This window comes from Acartia tonsa, chromosome 12 (assembly GCF_053477335.1).
Source record: "Acartia tonsa isolate MP-2025a chromosome 12, ASM5347733v1, whole genome shotgun sequence".
Classification (NCBI taxonomy): Eukaryota; Metazoa; Arthropoda; class Copepoda; order Calanoida; family Acartiidae; genus Acartia; species Acartia tonsa.
In genome coordinates this window covers 47,303,701-47,324,236 of record NC_137271.1, presented here as the reverse complement: position 1 = coordinate 47,324,236, position 20,536 = coordinate 47,303,701, and the positions used below count along the sequence as shown (strand labels likewise).

At 31.5% G+C, this 20,536-nt stretch overlaps 1 protein-coding gene across 1 annotated transcript in view; it reads left to right on the top strand.

Moving 5' to 3' along the window:
• LOC145334319 (teneurin-m-like) overlaps positions 1 to 20,536 on the top strand; it is a 229,148-nt gene that overhangs the window by 138,776 nt on the left and 69,836 nt on the right. The window contains exons 15-22 of the mRNA XM_080179731.1: positions 9,615 to 9,692; positions 10,136 to 10,365; positions 10,688 to 10,812; positions 11,094 to 11,209; positions 11,750 to 11,889; positions 12,549 to 12,616; positions 18,949 to 18,975; positions 20,323 to 20,430. Coding sequence (XP_080035857.1) covers positions 9,615 to 9,692; positions 10,136 to 10,365; positions 10,688 to 10,812; positions 11,094 to 11,209; positions 11,750 to 11,889; positions 12,549 to 12,616; positions 18,949 to 18,975; positions 20,323 to 20,430 — 892 coding nt within the window. The remainder of the gene's footprint in view (positions 1 to 9,614; positions 9,693 to 10,135; positions 10,366 to 10,687; positions 10,813 to 11,093; positions 11,210 to 11,749; positions 11,890 to 12,548; positions 12,617 to 18,948; positions 18,976 to 20,322; positions 20,431 to 20,536) is intronic.

Below are 20,536 nucleotides of genomic sequence, written 5' to 3'. Positions count from 1 at the left end.
GCTATCTATTTCTCTATTTTATTATCTATCTATTTTTCTAACTGTCTAATTCTCTATCTATCTATTTTTTTCTATCAATTTCTTTATCTATCTATTTCACTATTTTTTTTATGTTTTTATGTATTTTTCTAACTGTCTATTTGTCTATCTATCTATATTTCTATCTTTCTATTTATTTTCTATCTATTTCTCTCTTGCAGCTATTAACCTTTCTTTCTTTCTCTCTTTTTTAATCCTTTTTTTCCTTTAATGTGTTGTCAAGTAAAAAGATTTTAATTCGAAGATTTTTCTATTTATCTATCTCTCTATATATATTTATTTAGTTATCTATTTGTCTATCTATCTATTTCTCTATCTATCTATTTTTCTATTTCTCTCTTGCTGCTATTAACCTTTCTTTCTTTCTATCTTTTTTCTTTCTCTCTCCTTTTTTTAATCCTTTTTTTCCTTTGATGTGTTGTCGAATATAAAGCTTTTAATTTAAAGATTTTTCTATTTATCTATCTCTCTATATATATTTATTTAGTTATCTATTTGTCTATCTATCTATTTCTCTATCTATCTATTTTTCTATTTCTCTCTTGCTGCTATTAACCTTTCTTTCTTTCTATCTTTTTTCTTTCTCTCTCATTTTTTAATCCTTTTTTTCCTTTGATGTGTTGTCGAATATAAAGCTTTTAATTCAAAGATTTTTCTATTTATCTATCTCTCTATATCTATTTTTTTAGTTATCTATTTTTTATCTATCTATTTATCTATTGCAGCTATTAACCTTTCTTTCTTTCTATCTTTTTTCTTTCTCTCTTTTTTAATCCTTTTTTTCCTTTGATGTGTTGTCAAATAAAAAGCTTTTAATTCAAAGATGCACCAGTTCAGGTGGGGCCTCAAAATTACAACAAAAATGTGATACCCAAAGAATTTTAACCATGTTATCGTAATCATAGGATTGTTGTAGGCTACTTTTATTGCTTTACCTACCCCTTTGAATACAGAGCTCCAAAAACTAGAGGCACAGCCGTTTGTTATCGTTAAAGCATTTGGTAATTCGTAGCACCACTTATTATATTAAGGAAATCCATACACACACACTTACATACACATACACCCACACATACATACACACACACACACACACACACACACACACACAAACACAAACATTTTTTACACCCTAGCAACATGTTTCATTGAATTGCTTAATAAAAAAAGGATATTTGACTTATATTAGATTCTTACTTTTAAAAATATATTGTTTAAAGCGTGGCTTTTCAATTTATCTTATTTTGGGAATAATAATGCCTTGGACAACAAGGTACAATATTTAAAGCAAAGTATTTCTTTTTACTGTATACTGTACGTAATTTTACAACAAATTTATGTACAGTATTTTAAGACTTACAAATTATTTTTTTAAATAAGTTCTAAAGCTCTACAAGAGTTGTTATCCTTCTGAATTTAGAGCTAAGATTTTATGAATGTTGTCATCCTTGTTATTTAAATAAATGGTCCTTTTAAAATGTACACAAAGGAAAGCTGAAGTTAGCTGTCCTTTTTTCCGATACTTTACTTTTCTGAATAAAATTAGGAACAGAGAAGTTTAATCTAATAGGACAATTCCATTCGCGAAAAAAATAAAGATTGTTAATATGCAGTCGGTCTGTTTGTTGACTTGAACCTTATTTTTTAAATATTTATTAATATTATTTCAGCTTTTTTATATTCTCTTTCTTTGTTACAACTTTTTTTGTGTTTTTCCATTTTATGAATTTTTGTACTTCGCTACTAATGGATGTTATCCTAGTTTTCTTGTGAATCCTGTTCCTTGTCCAGTCTATCCAGTGCTGAGTGCTTCAGGAATCTAAAGGGATAAGACAATGGCCGATAAATTGATGTACATTTTAATGATGACCTTCAAATTACCCATTCTGTAGATTATGCTTAGTGGTTGAAACTTTTGGACACTCAATTTTTAAGACCCAACCTGTAAAAGTTGTTAAGCCAACGAAAAAGAAAACTTTATCATAAAACTTTGGGGACTAATTCCCAAAGTGTCTTATCCCTCTAGATCCCTGGCAGTGCATCCTCTCTTCTCTATTCACTTTTTCCAATAGTTAATGTTCACCTTCATTCATAGCGTTCATATATTAATGTAACAATTTTAAAAATAGCAAAAAAAAACTGCCAAGGATCTAATATCTATATCAAGATTTTAGAAATTGATGAAGCCAGTTTAGATGTGCTTTTTGAAATAGTGGATGACCATTTCCCTCCCTTCCCTCCTTAAATTTTGATTTCTTAAATATCTCTGTATAAACTATTGCATGTCTATTTTTATGTTCTTTATTTTGTGAGAACACTTTGTATTTTGATAGTGGATTAAACTTTTATCGGAAAATAAGGAGGTCCTCAGTGGGGTTTTAAACAGTTTTTTCTCGTTTTTTTTTAAATCTAATTTATTAAGTGAGGGAGTTAACATTGGTTTCTTTATTGCATTAGTCGCCAAAGGCGAATACTAATGTTTCTTATTCGTTGGCTTAATAATCTTGGGCTTTTTTATTTGAATTTTTATTGGTTGGATAATTAAGTTTAATGTATGACTTTCATACAAACGTCGTTCAATCAGGAGGTTGTTTTTCTGTTGGGTGTTACTTTACTATTTTACCGCTGGGTGCTTGAAAGAATGAGTTCTCCTTCTTATGTAAGATTCAAATAGTTCCCAAGGTAGTTTTAGGCTATTTATTTCCATTTAAGCATTGTTGGAATGGCTTTAGGCTATTTTTTCTGTCCCTTCCTTTTTTATGCTTTTCTTTCCCTAGATACTAATCAAACCAAAAAAAAACAGTTTAAGGCACCCATAGTTTTTTTTGTAAAGCATTTTATGGTTTTTATTTGATAAAGAGAAAATTAGTTTTAATTAACTTATCCCTGTATACATATTTTTTTACCTAAAATAAATGAAACCAAAAAGTAAAATTAATTACACCTCTAGAATTGGGATAACAGTGTGAATACAATTTTGCAAGGAAATATGAATTTTAGCAAAAATACAATAAGTAAAAAAGTTACCCTAAAGAGGGAGGAGAAATTGAGCTGTTAATACATTAGTCCCCAAAGTTTTATGAATTATAGAAGGATTAATTTTGTGTATCATCATTTGGGATGTACATTAATATATCAGCCATTGTCTTATCCCTTTAGATCCCTGCGTTAACCTTATTAAGATTTGCTATTCTTGGAAAGCTCAACTGTTTTAGCCATTTGCAAGATTTTAGCTATTTTTGAATTTTTGCTGTTTTTTCTGGCTATCTCAAGTCCACTGGGAAATAGGTGAGAAGATGGTATAAGAAAGTTTACAATTATCTATCTTTTTCTAACTATCCATCTATCTATCTATCTTCAGGGATCTAAAGAGATAAGACAATGTACTTCCCCAATATTGAACACAAAATTACCCATGTGTAGATTACAATTAGTATTTGAAACTTTGAGACACTTAACTTAATGAAAAGTTTTAAAAAGTCCGCAAAGTAGTTGAGCTAACGAATAAGAAAACGTGATTATATAACTTTAGGAACTTGTGAAATAAACATCCCAATGTCCCCTCCCTCCCTGATCTATTTATCTTTATTTTGTATCTGTTTGTAATTGTATTTTGGAGTCATTTAATTTCAATAGCAGAATTGCAAAAGTGCAGCTAGTGCTAAGTCCTGTGTCAACAGCGAAGCTTAGCTGTTCTATACTTTTGTTTTTTTAATCATATTGGAGATAAGTTGACGTACATCCTCAATAATAATTAACAAGATTACCCCTTGGTAGTTTTAAGCCAACTAACAAAACCCTATTGGTCCAGTGGTCAGCAATATTTTGAAGAATAGATACACATTTTTGCCTTACAAATAATCTCTTGTCTGCCTGAATATTTAAAGGCCCAATAGTTTTTTTAAAATCAGTTGCTATATCCATGCGTTTTACTTCAGGGAATGAGGGGATATTTGGGTACTAGTCCCCAAAGTTTAAAATAACTTTTTCTTATTCGTTGGCTTTACAATTTAGGGACTGTTATTGAATTTTGATTGGTTGGTCTATTATGTAGAGTGTTCAACTACTAATTATAATCTAAAGATGTAACATCATTGGGGATGTACAATTACATCATTGTCTTATCCCTTTAGATCCCTGGTTTTACCCTGCAATAAATGTAGGTAAATACAAATAGATTTGTCAGGGATTATACGGATAGGACAATGAACGATAATCAAATGTACATCAACAAATATGATTAACAAAATTACCCCATCTGTATTTTTATGAGACTTGGACATTGCTTTAAACAACCAACTAGGATTTAATAAAAGTACCCAAAATGAAAGATTTTGTTTGGAAAACTTTGAGTACCAGTGTAATTTCCTATTCCTTAATCCAATAGTAGCATGCACAATTAAACTGCTGCATTTTGGGTAAATACACATACACAAACACACACACTCAAACGCATACACAAACACAAACACGCACACATACTCACACACACACACACACACATTCACATATGGGGACAAGTAAATTTATTTACAAATTGTATAACACGGCATACTGGTACCCAAAGTTTTATAATTAACTTATCTCATTCGTTGGCTAAACTTTGGGTACTTTTATTAAATCTTGATTTAAACTTGTAGTATCAAAACTTATCAACTATTAAATTTTGTTTATCATCATTGGGGATGTACATCAATTAATCGTCCATTGCCATATTTCTTTAGATCCCAGGAACAATCTGTATCTAAACAGGGAGGGAGGGACATTGGGCTTTCTATTACACTAGTCCCAAAAGTCTTATAATCTTGGGGACTTTTATTGATGTTTTTTATTTGTTGGTTCATTAAGTTGAGCTTCCAAGCGTTTTAAGCACTAATTCTAATCTACAGAAGGAGTAATTTTGTGTATTATCCTTGGGGATGTTCAGCATTATTTCATTATTTAATTTTTGGATTATCCAACCCCTTTCCAAATAAATTCACACATAGAGAATTTCTTAATTTTCCTTTGAATTATTTATTTGCTTAAATTTACTCTATGTATGCTGTGTACTTAGGGTGCAAGATAGATAGTAAGATAGATAGTTGTAGTTGGATAGATAGTAAGTTTAAGATAGATAGTTGGTTTAGAAAGAAAGATAGATATATACATTATATAATAGTAAAATATAAAATAAATAATGAGAAGAATAGAAGTAAATGCTCTTCATTAATGGAGAGTAAGAAAGGTGTTTGGAATACATGTAAACAATTTAGATACCCATCTCATTATTGGACCATTTGGAACCAGGGAGGGAGGGAACATTAGGCTGATTATTACACTAGTCCCCAAAGTTGGGTTAAAAACGTTGGCGGGTTCTATTATTTGATTTTGATTGGTTGTAATCCTTAGATTGGTTAATTTTGTGTATCATCATTGGGGATGTACATCAATATGTCGGCTGTTGTCTTAATTCCCCACAAAAGTTATGCCTGATTGAACATCTATAGTAGTAATATATTTATTGTATATGGATTAAAATAAATGATAGACTAGGGATTCTCTTAATTCTGGACAAAAGTTATGTCTGATTAAACATCTAGGGTAGTAATACATCTATTGTACATGGATTAAAATAAATGATAGACTAAGAATTCTCTTAATTCTAGACACAAGTTGTGTCTGATTAAACATCTAGTGTAGTAATACATCTATTGTATATGGATTAAATTAAATGATAAGCTAAAGATTCTCTTAATTTTAGACACAAGTTATGTCTGATTAAACATCTAGAGTAGTAATACATCTAATGTATATGGATTAAAATAAATGATAGGCTCAGTATTCTCTTAATTCTGGACACAAGTTATGTCTGATTAAACATCTAGTATAGTAATACATCTATTGTATATGGATTAAAATAAATGATAGGCTAAGGATTCTCTTAATTCTGGACACAAGTTGTGTCTGATTAAACATCTAGGGTAGTAATACATCTATTGTATATGGATTAAAATAAATGATAGGCTAAGGATTCTCTTAATTCTGGACAGGTAGAAATATTAAGATACATAAAGTAAAACAGAACACGCTAAATAATTAGGGAGGGAGGGGACATTAGGTTGTTTATTACACTAGTCCCCAAAAATTTATACTCGTTGGCTTAACAACATTGGAGACTTTTGTTCAATTTGGTTTGTTCATTGATTTGAATGTCCAAACGTTTCAACCACTAATTTTAATCTACAGAAGGGGTAATTTTGTATATAATCATTGGGAATTATATCAATTTATCGGCCATTGTCCTATCACAGTAAATCTTCAGTTTATTTCTAATTTCAGAAGATATATCTCTCCCCAAGCATTTAATTAAACTGAAGGTGCAACACTCAATCTTTTTTTTCCAGTAAGGCTTCGAAACCGATTAATATCCACTGGATTAGAACCAGTTCTCAGTCATACTATCCTCGGAAAGCTGTCTATAATCTGATTTGCAACCCTCAATCTTTTTTTTCTTTTTCCATTATCTATTTTTCTTTTGCTTTACTTTATTTTTATCCACTAGCGGCTACGCCCCTAGAAGCCTTTGGGGCCCCTTTTTAAAGTTTTTAAAATAAAAAGTATAAAAAATGGGGGGTTGGGAGCATTATTGGGAGGGTGGAATTACCCTCCCCTTATATAGTTAAAAACCTTTCCAGGAGTTCTAAGATGCTTCACTGTAAAGGAGAACCATATCTATTTAAATAATAAATTGCTCTTCTTTAAACTTGTAATATCATTGATCTTTAGGGATAAGACAATGGATGCTAAATCAATATTTAAAGAAAATTTTAAAAGTACTCCATTTGTAGATTGAAATTGTTGGTTGAAAAGTTTGGAACCAAAAAATCAAAATTATTTAATAGTACATTAAGGTTTTGTTTGAGACAACAAATAAGAAAAAGTGGTTATTAAACTTTGGGTGAAACTATAATTTCCAATTCAGTGTCCGCTCCCTCCCTGCATACTATAAACACATTAGCATATAAATTTTCTACTAGCTACCATAACCCATCGGAGAGGGATTTTATTTGCAAAAACTTTTATAATTTTTTGTTAGAATAGTTATTTAATGCATCGCATTATAGACAGCTTTTCGCGGGTATTAAAATGATAAATCATAAGGTTAAATCAGGCCTGCAAGACTGCTATTAATTATATGATTAGTTTGATAATCGTGGAAAATTGTATATTAAACGATGCTATACATGATTTTTCAGAACCGGTTCTAATCCAGCGGATATTAATCGGCAACAAAGTCATAATGGAATACATGTCCTTGTACGTACATTTAAGTGGGGACAGCCATTGAATTCTAATTGTTAAAAATACCATAAGGGTGTCGGAATTGTTTTTGAAAGCATTTCAAAGGGGACAGTGGAATGAAAATTACACTAGTGGGTACCCAAAGTTTTATATCTTGTTCGTCGGCTTTAGATTCCTTTATCGTGATTTTATAGGTTAGTTCCAATCTAGTGTGTTCAACTTTTCAACTAACAAATTTAATCTATAGAAAGGATAATTTAGTTTATCATCATTGGGGTGTATACCTATCAATTTATCATCCATTGTTTTATTTATTTTGGTCCTAAAATAGTCATATAAAAAGTTTTTATATTAAAGTACGGAAAATTTAAACACAAAAAAACTGACACCCTGATTTTAAAATACAAAAATTTGTTTGGTCTTTGAGTGTTATTTATATAGCTAGAAATGGCAAATTCGTATATTAAGAAAAAGAATTAAATTTTTATTTCTTTATTTTTTAAACAAATATAATATTTTTTTGTTTTTTCGCTGATAGACAGTGGGAGGAAAATTATTTGTCATTGTCTTTGCCCTCCCTGACTTAAATAAGACATATATTTAGCAAGGAGGGAGGGGACAATTGGCTGTTTATTACACTAGTCCCCAAGTTTTATAATAACGTTTGCTTTTCAACTTTTGGGGACTTTATTGAATTCTGATTGGTTAGTTAATAAAGTTGAGTGTCAAAACGTTTCAACCACAAATTGTAATTTATAAAAGGGGTAATGGGGATGTATATCAATTTATCGGCCTTTGTCTTATCCCTTTAGATCCCTGGGTTCAATAAGACATTGAAAGACCTCCCAGGAGATAATAGTGAAAAGGATAATAGGAGAAATGTGAGAAAGAAAGAGAGAAAGAGAGAGAGGAAGAGGAAGAAAGAGAGGGAGAGAGTGAGATAGAGCAATTTAAGATTAGAAACATTTCAATTAAATTCTTCTCTCCTATCTGATTTATTTAAACAGGGATTTAAAGGATAAGACGATTATGTTCGATAGTGGCGAAAATTTTTGGGTATGAGTTGATAAAAGAAACATTTTGACACTCAACTTTATGAACCAACCAATCAAAATTCAATAAAGTCCTCTAAGTTGTTGTGCCAACGAATAAGTAAACATTATATTTAGGGACTAGTGTAATAAACAGCCAAAGTCCACTCCCTCCCTGGGTTTAAATTCTATTAAAGTATAAGTGTCAGATTGAAGTAATTGTTGTTATTTAGACTTAGTTGAGTATTAGGCAATGTGTGTGTGTGTGTGTGTGTGTTGTACCATTTTTTATCTCTTAAACACTTTGTATAACCAAAATACCAAAATACATTTTACTATATATACAGTGTGGGTGGGTGTGTTTGTGTGTGTGTGTGTGTGTGTGTGTATGTGTGTGTTTAGAGTATTAGGCTGAATTACGATTTTAAATTAGATAGGTGTACAAGGTATCTCAAGGGATAAGACAATGGCCTATAAATTGATGTACATCCCCAATAATAGTACACAAAATTAACCCTTCTGTAGATTACAATAAGTGGTTGAAACGTATGGACACTCAACTTAATGAACTACATATTTGAAGAATTTCTATAATTTGTTTTTGATAATACTTATTCAATGCGGGCTAATTTAGGATTAAAAATTACCTACCTCAATGCATTGTTATATGGGATTATATTTGGTTAGAATGGATAGGCTAATAGAGGATAAATTCAATTCATACTTCAATATTATAACTTTGGGTACCTATTTAAACGTTACTAATGCTATGGTTGAAGTCGATTTTCTTAGCTGCTATCTATGATAGACAGCTGAAATTTTTAAGATTTGCGCATCTGATATATACATTCTTTTCTCCGTCTGTCTGTCGGTCACGCTTTAAAAAAATATCTGCGTGGAGTTTTTGCATATTCTCTCTCTTTTTTCATTGTTATGACAACTAAACATATGCTCTATAATTCACTTTGTCTGTCCATTCCATGATATTTTTGTCCTTCGCTACTCATGGATGTTGTCATCCATGTTTAGTATTACTTGGATGTTGCACCAGATTTTTATCTACACTGATAAAGTAATACTCGCAGCTGGCTAAATTAACGATACCTACATTCACACTCCACATCCCCTTCCATCCTATTGGTTGAACGAACTAACCAATATATGAGGTCCATATTAGCAACCTAAATTGCCGACAAATTGTCAATATATCCACTTATATCATACATCTATTATTAAATCCAATATATTTTTATTTTTCAGGTGATTGTGTGGATCCAGATTGTTCGGGGCATGGTATTTGTGTTTCCGGGGAGTGTATTTGTCGTAGCGGCTGGACAGGTATTATATATTTATAAAGATATACTAAAATTCCAAACGATAGAATCATCCTATTGGGTTAATATCGAATATATAATCTAATATATTTATATGCTTGATGTTGTAAACGTGACAACTCTATAACAGAAAGCTACTAAAGACCAGGAAGGGGACATTGGACTGTTTTATATCTTATTAGTTTGTTCAAAAACTTAGATTGAAATTTGATTTGTACTTTATTAAATTTTTATTGATGTTTCCCAAACTAGTATTTTCCAATTTTTCAACCAATAATTTCAATCTACAGAAGGGTTAATTTCTAGTAGATTTCAAACTTTTCAACCAATTATTTTATTCCGCATATGGGTAAATTTACAATCATTGGGGATAAACATCAATTTATCTAATTCTTGAAGATTTTTTTTTTGTCAACTGCCTATTTATAACAAAATCTATCCATCCAGGTACAGACTGTGGACAGGCAGACCTAGCACCCGCAGGATCCTGCCAACCTGAATGCTCGCGGCACGGGGCCTTTAGCCTGGAGGCGCAGGGCTGTGTGTGTGAGCCTGGGTGGACGGGGACCCTGTGCGAGGTTAGGGAGTGCAGTATTGATTGTGGCCCCCACGGGGCGTGCGAGAATATGGCCTGTACTTGTCAGCAGGGATGGACCGGGGACCTTTGTCAGTATCAGGTAATTTATTTAGTCCCCAAAAATTTATAATAACGTTTTTTTTTATTTGTTGGCTTAACAACCTTTTGGATTAAATTTTGATTTGTTGTTTCATTAAGTTGAGTGTCCCAAACGTTTCAACCACTAATTGTATTCTACAGAAGGGGTAATTTTGTAATTTATAATTATGAATGTGCACCAATTAATCGGCAATTATCTTATCCCTTTATTCTTCGAATGGAACACGAATGTAGAAAATTCGTACATACAAGAGAATATTCAAAATTCCATAAAAGTGGGTCTATTTGATTTGAGCACTTGCAAATATATCTTTGTTTTCTAGGAATGTGACCCCAGATGTTCATACCACGGCCAGTGCAAGAACGGGACGTGTTTGTGTGTACGTGGCTGGAATGGAAAGCATTGCACCCTGGAGGGTTGTGTCAACCAGTGCAGTGGCAATGGAAGGTAAAAACATTTTCAGTATGGCTTCGAAACTGATTATTATCTGCTGGATTAGAACCAGTTCTCAACTATACTGAAAAATAACATATAGCACCAAATTACAGGCAATTTTCTACTATTATTAAAATAACAATCACAAAACTGGTTTTAATATTATAATTTTTCATCTTAAAATCTGCTGAGAGATCTCTATAATATATGCGATAAATAACTATTATACTTATTTTGACAGGGATGGTGGACACATTAGAATACTGGTACCCAAACTAATATTATTATTCCAGGTGTGAAACAGACCATATTGGCAACTATTACTGCGACTGTGATGCTGGTTGGGATGGAAAGGATTGTGGAACTATGCTCGAGACTGACTGCTCAGATGGCATTGATAATGATAAAGGTGAGGATGGGGAAGTACCCAAAGTTTTATTATTACATCATTTTGGAGACTAACTGCTCGGATGGTATTGAGAATGATAAAGTTGACTAGATTTTATATATTGGTGCTTTCTCTTAAACTACACACCTCATACCTCTAATTATTACTAACCCCTTTGGAAGGTCCTAACCCTGCAGGGCATAATCTAACATGACCTTAAGTTAAACCTAAATACGAAAAATCACTTGACTTATATTGACTATTAAATTGATTTAACAACTGACTTAGTTATCAATATACTAATCAATTGACCTATTAATTGCCTAATCAATTGACTTAACTATTGATCTATCAATTGACTAAAAGATTTAGTTGTGGATAGGATAATTTATTATGGCTTTAATTAATTGACTTTGACATTTTAAACGGGCTGCTAGACTGTCAAGACCCCGAATGTTGCGACTCGTCAGCATGTGCTCGCAACCAAATTATGCTACACAAATCTGCCGGATATCCGGTATCCAGCCCAACCAAGTTAATAATTGACTTATAACTTTTCAGATGGGTTGCTCGACTGTCAAGACCCCGAATGTTGTGACTCATCCGCATGTGCCCGAAACCAGTTGTGCTACACGGTACCCAAACCCATCAACATCCTGTTGCAGCGACAACCCCCAGCTCAAACTGCCAGCTTCTTCCAGGTACGTATTATTTTTGATTAGTTGGTTCATTAAGTTGAGTCACGTGTCTAAACATCTCAAACACTAATTGAAATGTATATAAGCGGTTATCAAGTACCCAAAATATATACTAGGGGGGGAGGACCAACCCAACTCAAACTGCCAGCTTTTTCCAGGTACAATTGATTGATTTATTGGTTTTTGCTTTCCCTTAAAAGTGATTATCGAGCACTGAAACTCTCATGGGAGGGGGGAAACATTGGGTTGTTCTCGTGCGGGTCCCTAAAGTTTTTTAATAACTTTCTCTTATTCGTTGGCTTAACGACTTTTTTGAATTTTGATTAGTTCTGTATTATCATTGGGGATGTTTATAAAGAGAGGGGTAGGCTTCTGGTAGAATCCGTAAAGGTGTGTGTTTTAAGGCATAAAATAGTAGTAGAACGATAATATTCACTAAATATGTTTAATTCTTATTGAAAAGAACTATAAACAATTTTTTTTTAAGTTAACATTAATTTTTATCGTTCTACTACTGTTTTTAACTTAAAACACATAACCTTTACGGATTCTACCAGAAACCTACCCCTCTCTTTATCGGCCATAGTCATGTCTTTATAAGATAAATTATGTAAGAAGCGTAGTAACTCTGTAACTGCTTAAAATTGACGTATTATTTCTAGAAAATGAGGTTTATGATTGAGGACGGTTCATTACAACGGTCAACAAGCGCTAACAATTTCAATGAAAGGTCAGTTTTTATTTTTATTTAGTTTCTATAATAGTTTATAGTTATATTATGTTATTTTATTGGATGGAAAAATTAGTAAATTAACAGTTAAACTAAAAAAATAAGGCCTTTAAATCATAGCTATGTTAGCCCTGGCCTTCAACCCGTAGGGGTCAACAAAACTTAACAAATCTTAATTTTTTATCTTCATATCCGCGGAAAGCTGTCTATAATACCATGCTCTAAATAACTTTACTACTTAAACGTTCATTTACTTATTTCTATATCCAAAAAAACTATTAAAAAATCAAATTAGAGAGATATTATATCTAAAAAAACAATGTTGAAACATAAGACAACTTTTAAATAAAAACAAAAATGATAACAATTATAAAAGCGAAGCACTAAACATAAAAATAATACAGAATTATCATAGGAATCGCCCTTGCAAAATCAATTTTATCAAGTAGCTTAGTTTAACATCAAAAATCTCTATTAGATTGTATCTTATTGTCATAAGAATCTTTATACAACATTCTAAATGTGGAAAAGCTTCGCTCTTTTAAGAATTATTTTAAAGTTGTTCTTTAATTATTTTTATTTAAAATAATTTTTATAATCGAAAAAGTTATGTGAAATTCGAAACTTAATTTATGACGGCCCAGCATTTTTTAATTGATAAAAAAAGAGTTTTTAGACGCTGATTTTCATGATTTTTAATGATTCTTTAAGGAACAGGGAGGGAGGGGACATTGTACTTTTTATTACACTAGTCCCCAAAGTTTTATAATAACGTTTTCTTATTCTTTGGCTGAAAAACTCTGGGGACTATTATTAAGTTTTGATTTTTTGGTTTAAAACGTTTCATGAACTAATTATTGTAATCTATAGAAAGGGTAATATTGTGTAAATTATTGGGTATACATCAATTTAGCGGTCATTGTCTTCTTTTTTCTACAAATATCCGTCTAAAAGTGTTTTTTTTTATAAATTAAATGTATTTTGTCATAAATTTAACTGCAAGTTGTCATAAATAAAGTGTCATATTTTAATTTATAAAATCTTAAATGTCTAGAACTCGTTTAGAATACATAAATGTTAGATTTTAGGATTTATTAAGAAAGTTTATTTTTTGTCACTAAATAGTAAATATGATAATGTTACTTTTTATTTGAAATAAAATATGTTTTAGTAACGAAGCTACTCTATGAACAGGAAATCTTTTATTCATGTTGTCCGTCCTTTTGATTTTTAACCGATTGGGATATATTGCAGAAACGGATCAGCTAGCTTTTATTTTAATAGATATAGAATATATGTGGATATATAAAAGTGGAAAAATTGTTGTCAATTTAGGTTGTTATCATGTAATTATTTATTGCTCAGTTCATTCATCCAGAAAGAAGGTTGGGGATGGGGTAACCGGGGTCAGGTCGTTATTATAGCCAACTACATAGCCAACTACAAGCTTCACTTTATTAAAGTACATGATAATCTGGTGTAAGATCCAAATAATAATAAATCCATTATTACAACATTGAAGAGTTAAACATGGATGATGATGAACTGAATTTAGTTTCCGAAAGTGTGCGTAGCTTCCGCCTCCTATCTCAATATTTGCTACTAGCTAAAAAAGCTTCAAACTTCAAAAAAAAATCAAAATTTGAAAAATTAAAATTTTTGAATGTATAATGTATAAATCGTTTATACATTAAATCGCTTTTCCATTTGACCGGAGTCGCTGAAAATAGGGTCTGCAATAATTGGGTTATCTGCTGTACACTTTAGGAAACTAGGGCTCGAATAGGAAATTTATTTCAGCTGATCTGGATGATGCATAAATACGGGGAGAGGGTTACTTAATCATCAACTTTAATCATGTCATGTTTTTGTGTACACTTAAATGCTCTTTAATAAGTCAAAGTTGATTATTTTCTGTACAAAATATAATACTAATTAAGTAAATTATAGGAAAAAAGAGTTATTTACTGGTAGAAGAGTTAAATCCCCAATTGCTTATACCTATGTATTAGAACCGGTAATACCCCAAAGTCATGTATCGTATCCTATTACACAGAATTATCCACGAATTATATAAAGGTTTTGGGCCTAACAAAACTGATATTAATCTATTCTTTGTATGCCAATTTTCAGTGTAAAATAAGTTTGATTTAATACAAACCTAATATGATTCAAATTAGATAAAATCTCAGAATTTCTTTCCTTGCATAATTCATAATTAAAATTATTCTCCGCATAATATCATATGCAAACTAATGGATATATTATGACTTGAATGTTGCACCAGATTTTCATGTTCTCTAACAAAGTGATACTCGCAGACTTTTATTGCATTATGATTGGTTGGTTCATTAAGTTAAGTGTCCAAAAATTTCAACCACTAATTTTAATTTACAAAAGGAATAATTTTGTGTATTATCATTGGAGATGTACATCAGTTTAGCGGCCATTGTCTTATCCCTTTAGATCCTTGGTAATAAATACAGTATGCATATAGTTTATTAGTTATGTATATTTATTCCTACTACTGGTGTGCGTTTATTTCCGTATATTTATTATTTAATTATGAAAAAATATTCAAAATAGCATATTATTACTATAGCACATACTGCCCTTTCCCATTTATGCCATTCTCATTAAAACACACAGCTTAATAGCTATTGCAAATAAGATACAAATTGCAAATTTGAAAATATGCGGATGTTATTGAATTTGATTTATGGAAGGGTTAGTATTTGGTAAACAAAAACTTTCTATAGTTTAAAGTTATTAGTAAAAAAGATTTGCACCAACCGATCAAGTACAACTTTGGGGTTTACAGGCTAATGCCCCCCCCCCCCCGCCCCCCCCCCCCCTCCGTTAGATAAAAGAGTAAAGCTAGTTGAACTAGGTTTTAATTTAAAGGGGTAGTTTCACAAAATGCATTTGAACTTAATTTAGTGAAAGGCATATTTTTTCCTGGTTAATTGGTTAAACTACATTTATATGGCATATATTTGAAAGAATTTTAATTTTTTACCACGTATTTTTTAATATCAAGACTTGAAAATCGTCTTTTTAAATTGCATATACCACAAAAAGACGATTTCCTAGTCTTGATATTTTCAAAACTACGTGGTAGAAAATTGAAATTATGTGAAACTACCTCTTTTTCATGTTACGCCATTTGATTTCTAGAATACCATTCCATATCTGTTTCTGTGATGATATTTATCTGCATCTGTTTATGCATATTAGTGACAGACAGACAGACAGACATACACTGAAAGATTTGGTTAATTTCATCATTATTTACTTAAGTAGTTGCTTAGTACATGTGCGTTACTTAATAGCCCATAAACGGCGAGCCAAATGAAGCTATGTTTTGCGTTCTCGGCAAGTTTTCTTCTATTTTTCCCCGAATAAAAAAAGCCTTGGAGCTTTCTAAAAATTGTCAATTGATATAGTTTTTGGAGTGAATCATCCCCCCCTCCCCCCCCCCCCCCAATGATAATATGTTATCGGCGCCTAATAATTAGCCCACAAAAGCAAAATTTATAATCAGTATTCTAACAAAACGAGAGAAAAAAAAAGAGAATAGCAAAGGATAATAGAACAGGGAGGGAGGGGACATTGGGTGGTTGTTACACTAGTCCCCAAAGTTGTATAATTTCGTTTTTCTTATTCGTTGGCCCAACATATTTGCTGACTTTATTCATTAGTTCATTAAGTTCAGTTTCCAAACGTTTCAACCACTAAATGTTATCGTCAGAAGGGGTAATTTTGTGTATCATCATTGGGGATGTAAATAAATTTGTCAACCAGTGTCTTATTTCTTTAGATCACTGGTTTTTTACTTAAAATGTTTTTAAGAGCTCTGCGGTTTTAAAGAAACAACCAAATATGCCTTGTGGATGATAATGTCTTTATCCTCAAATTAATAAATAAATGCGGGTAAAATAATTTCAACCAATAGGAGCATAGAATTATTTATCACGTGATTATTTAATTGACCAATAGGAATGCGTTATTTTTATTTCAACATTTTGAGGTTTTATTATTCAAATCTGTATTTAAAATTGCTTATGTGGTTAGGGGTAAGGCAACTGACGAAAATCTAAATTATCTACAAAATATTAGCTTGTTTTTTTTAAAACTCAAAAAATCACAAAGCCTTAAAACAATAACGTTACATCTTTTGAAGCATGACCAACAGACAGAAGGACAAAATAATGTATAGACTAGATGCGCATACATCTTCACTGAAAATTACAGCTGTCTATTTTTAATCTCACCCGAGAAAATCACACTTTCTCCATAGCATTTTTTACGGACTGATAGACGGACAGCCAAAGTGAATTACAAAGTAGCTTCCCTACTGAAAACATCAATGTCTATCAAATTAAGACATATTTCTATTAAAAATAATTGATAATAAACACATTGTGATATTTTCAAAATAAAAAATAAAAAACAAGGACATTATGTTCCATGGAGGGAGGGGACATTAGGCAATTGATTGCACTGGTCCCCAAAGTTTTCTAATAATGTGTTCTTATTCGTTGGCTTAACAACTTTGGGGTCTTTTATTGAATTTTGATTGATTGGTTTATTAAGTTAAGTGTCCAAACGTTTCAACCACTAATTGTAATTTTGTGTATCATTATGTACATCTACTTATCGGCCATTGTCTTATCCCTGTTGATCACTGCTAATTATAGAGCCTCTTCGTTTCAGATATATGCAAAATATGTTTTTGCCAAATTGATTTTATATTCATTAAATTGTCTTTGAATTTTAAGAATTAATTTTTTTGTAAATATTTTAAATGTTATCGTTTTCAATCTTCTAACCCCTTTTGAGAGCTAGCCTTATTGTGTAATTTTACTTACTTACCAATAAATGAGATCCATATTATCAAGCTTAATTGACGACAAATATTCCCCGGTCAAAATATCAACAATGTAGTATATCCGTTCTAATGTTTTAAAAAATTGTCACGTACCTGACATAACATTTACAAGGGATCAATTTTTAATATCTTTAGGATGATCCAATTAGTTTTTTTCCCTCAAAATTCTTTTTTCTTTTATCCATGGGGGAAGAGAAAAATGTGAAGTATTTCAATAAAACTTTAGACAAATATTTCTTAGTTTGATCTTTCAATTGGTGTTCTTTCTTGGTCACCAAAGTACTCAAAGTTTAACGCTAGTAACCAAAGTATAATAACCACGATATTATATTCTTTGGCTCAAATATTCTGGTACTTTTATTGAATTTTGGTTTCAAACTTTTCAACCAATAATGTCAATCTACAAAAGAGGTTATTTCATTTCAAAACGATAATAACATTAGCTTAACGATTTTTTTAACTTTCATAGAAAAACACTCTTTTATCAATAGTAAAAAATGCAATATAGGTTATAAAGATATACCAAAATTTATACATTTTTGTTCATTTTGGTATAATACAAAGTCAATTCTAGTTTATAAAGTTGTAAGGTTTATTTGTCTGAAGCTTAAGATCTCAATAACTACTAAACCAATTAACCTCTTCATTTTAGGGAACCTTCCCATATGTCCCAAGATAGTTTTAGGCTATTTTTTTTTAAAGATTTAAGTCTTGGGAAGGTTTCAGGCTATTCTTATAGAGCCCCTTGATGCTAGGGGCGTAGCCGTTAGAAATATGAATAAGAAGAGATAAGCTGTATAAATATCGATAATAAATTTTGACATCAAATCTATAAAGTTTTTATAGATTTCCTAGAAATTTTGCATTTAAAAAAATGAAAGAAAAAATCATTTTTTTATCAAATTAATAGATTTTTAATATTGATATTATATAATAAGCGCCAATGTGTCTGTATGAATAATAAAGGCATTAAACAGGTACCTAAAGTTTTAACTTATCAAAAACTTTGGGTACTTTTGATGAATTATTTTAAGTTGTTTTTTTCATAATAAATATTATAGTTGTATAAATATTAGTTATAAATGTTTAGCTGTTTTTTTGTCATACAACAATTAGTAGCGAAGCTACTCTTAGTTAGTTTATATCCGTCTGTTTGTCAGTCTGTATTAACGTGGGAATAATTGTAACTTCTCAGGGAGGGAGGGGACATTGGTCTGTATATTGAATTATGATTTATTGGTTCATAATTGTAATCTACAGAAAGGTTATTTTTGTGTATAATCAATGGGGATGTGTATCAATTTATTGGTCATTTTCTTATCACTTTAGATCCCTGTGTACTGTACACTTTTATTGCTGCGCTACTTATGGATGTATAATTGTCCTTTGTTAAATGTTTCTCTGTATTATTTTCTTATTTTCACGCTGCTTATTATTACAGTGCTTTCTGGAATAATTTCAACCAAAGGTAAAGTATTATTATTAGTTTCAGGGGTGTATATTGAAACATTTTCCCTTCCCTTTTCTTCTTTTTCACTTTTACCCATCTCCCTGTTCTCATCCGTATTTTAACTTTTCTATCTCCCCGTCCCTTTTTCTTTTCTTTCTCACTTCCCCTTCCCTTTTTCCTTTTTACTTTCCCTTTCCTTATCGTTTCCCTTCCCCTTACACTTATCCTTCACTTTACCTTTCACTTTACCCTTTTATTTTCACTTTCTTTTTCTCTTCTTTCTCACTTCCTTTTTACTCTTTACTTTTTCCTTCACCCTACCCTTCCCTTTTTCCTTCTTTCATTTTCCCTTTACTCTATCCTTCACTTTTTCTTTCTTTCCTTTTCCTTTCCCTTTACCCCTATCTTCTTTCTTTTCTCTTTCTCTTTTCCTTTTTCGTCTTACTTTTCTCCTTTCCCTTTTCTCCTCACTTTTATCTTCCCTAATTCCTTCTTTCCTTTTCCCTTCCATTTTCCCTTCACTTTTCCCTTCCTCTTTTCCCTTTTGATTATCCATTTCCTTGTTTCTTTCCCTTTTATCTTTCATTGTTTTACTTCCCCACTAAAAAAATCCTATTTTTCCCCTTGCTAGGGAAATGGGGAAGAGTAAAAGAGAGAAAATATACACCCCTGATTTATAAATTGTTTAATTATCAACTTCTAGAGTTAGATATGTCATAGTTCATGTTCAATATAATTAGACTAGTCAAATAAAACATTTTTTTTCACTATGTTATAGTCACTTTTAGTTGGGGTTCTTGATCATTTTAAGCGAAAGGATCATATAGCGTGTTATTATTAAGAGTGATTATCATCTATAGAAATACTATTTTTCCTCCAAATAAAAGTCCCTTTTTCAAAAAGGTCTACCAATAAGCTTTTTATTTTGTGTTTTTTCCTTGTCAATTGGAAAAACATTCCCAAGTAAAATGAGGGGTTTCAAAGGTTTTAGGGAGGTGATCTAAAGTATTTTTTAAAAGATTTGAGGGATGTAAAATTAGGGTGTTTAAAGTTTGAGGTGGGGAAACACCTCTTTACCCCCACTCTTGGACGTGTATGGTGAAATTGGCGAGTCAAAAGTTAAAGAAAAATTATTAATTCTTAACATGCAAAATCCCCTCTCAAAATCGGATCTAGTGCAGTTACCAGTAACAATTATCTTCATAAATCTATAATCTTTAAAGGCTGCTAGATGCCAAACCGCTGAACGTACATGTCATACCTGTTTGTTCATAGATTTTTGGAGATAATCGTTACAAGGAACATATCACCATGAACTGCACTAGATCCAGAAAATCTTACAATTGTAATATGTGCATTTTTTAGTCGGGCTGCTGTGATCCGCGGACAAGTGGTGACAGAGGCTGGACGTGGGCTGGTGGGGGTCAGAATTGCAAGAGAGGGTCCAACAAGGGAAGGCTTCACTATGACAAGGTAAGAATTATTATTTTATTATCTGTGGACAAGTGGTAACAGGCTGGGCGTGGCCTTGTGGGGGTCAGAATAGCAAGAGAGGGACCAACAAGGGAAGGCTTCACTA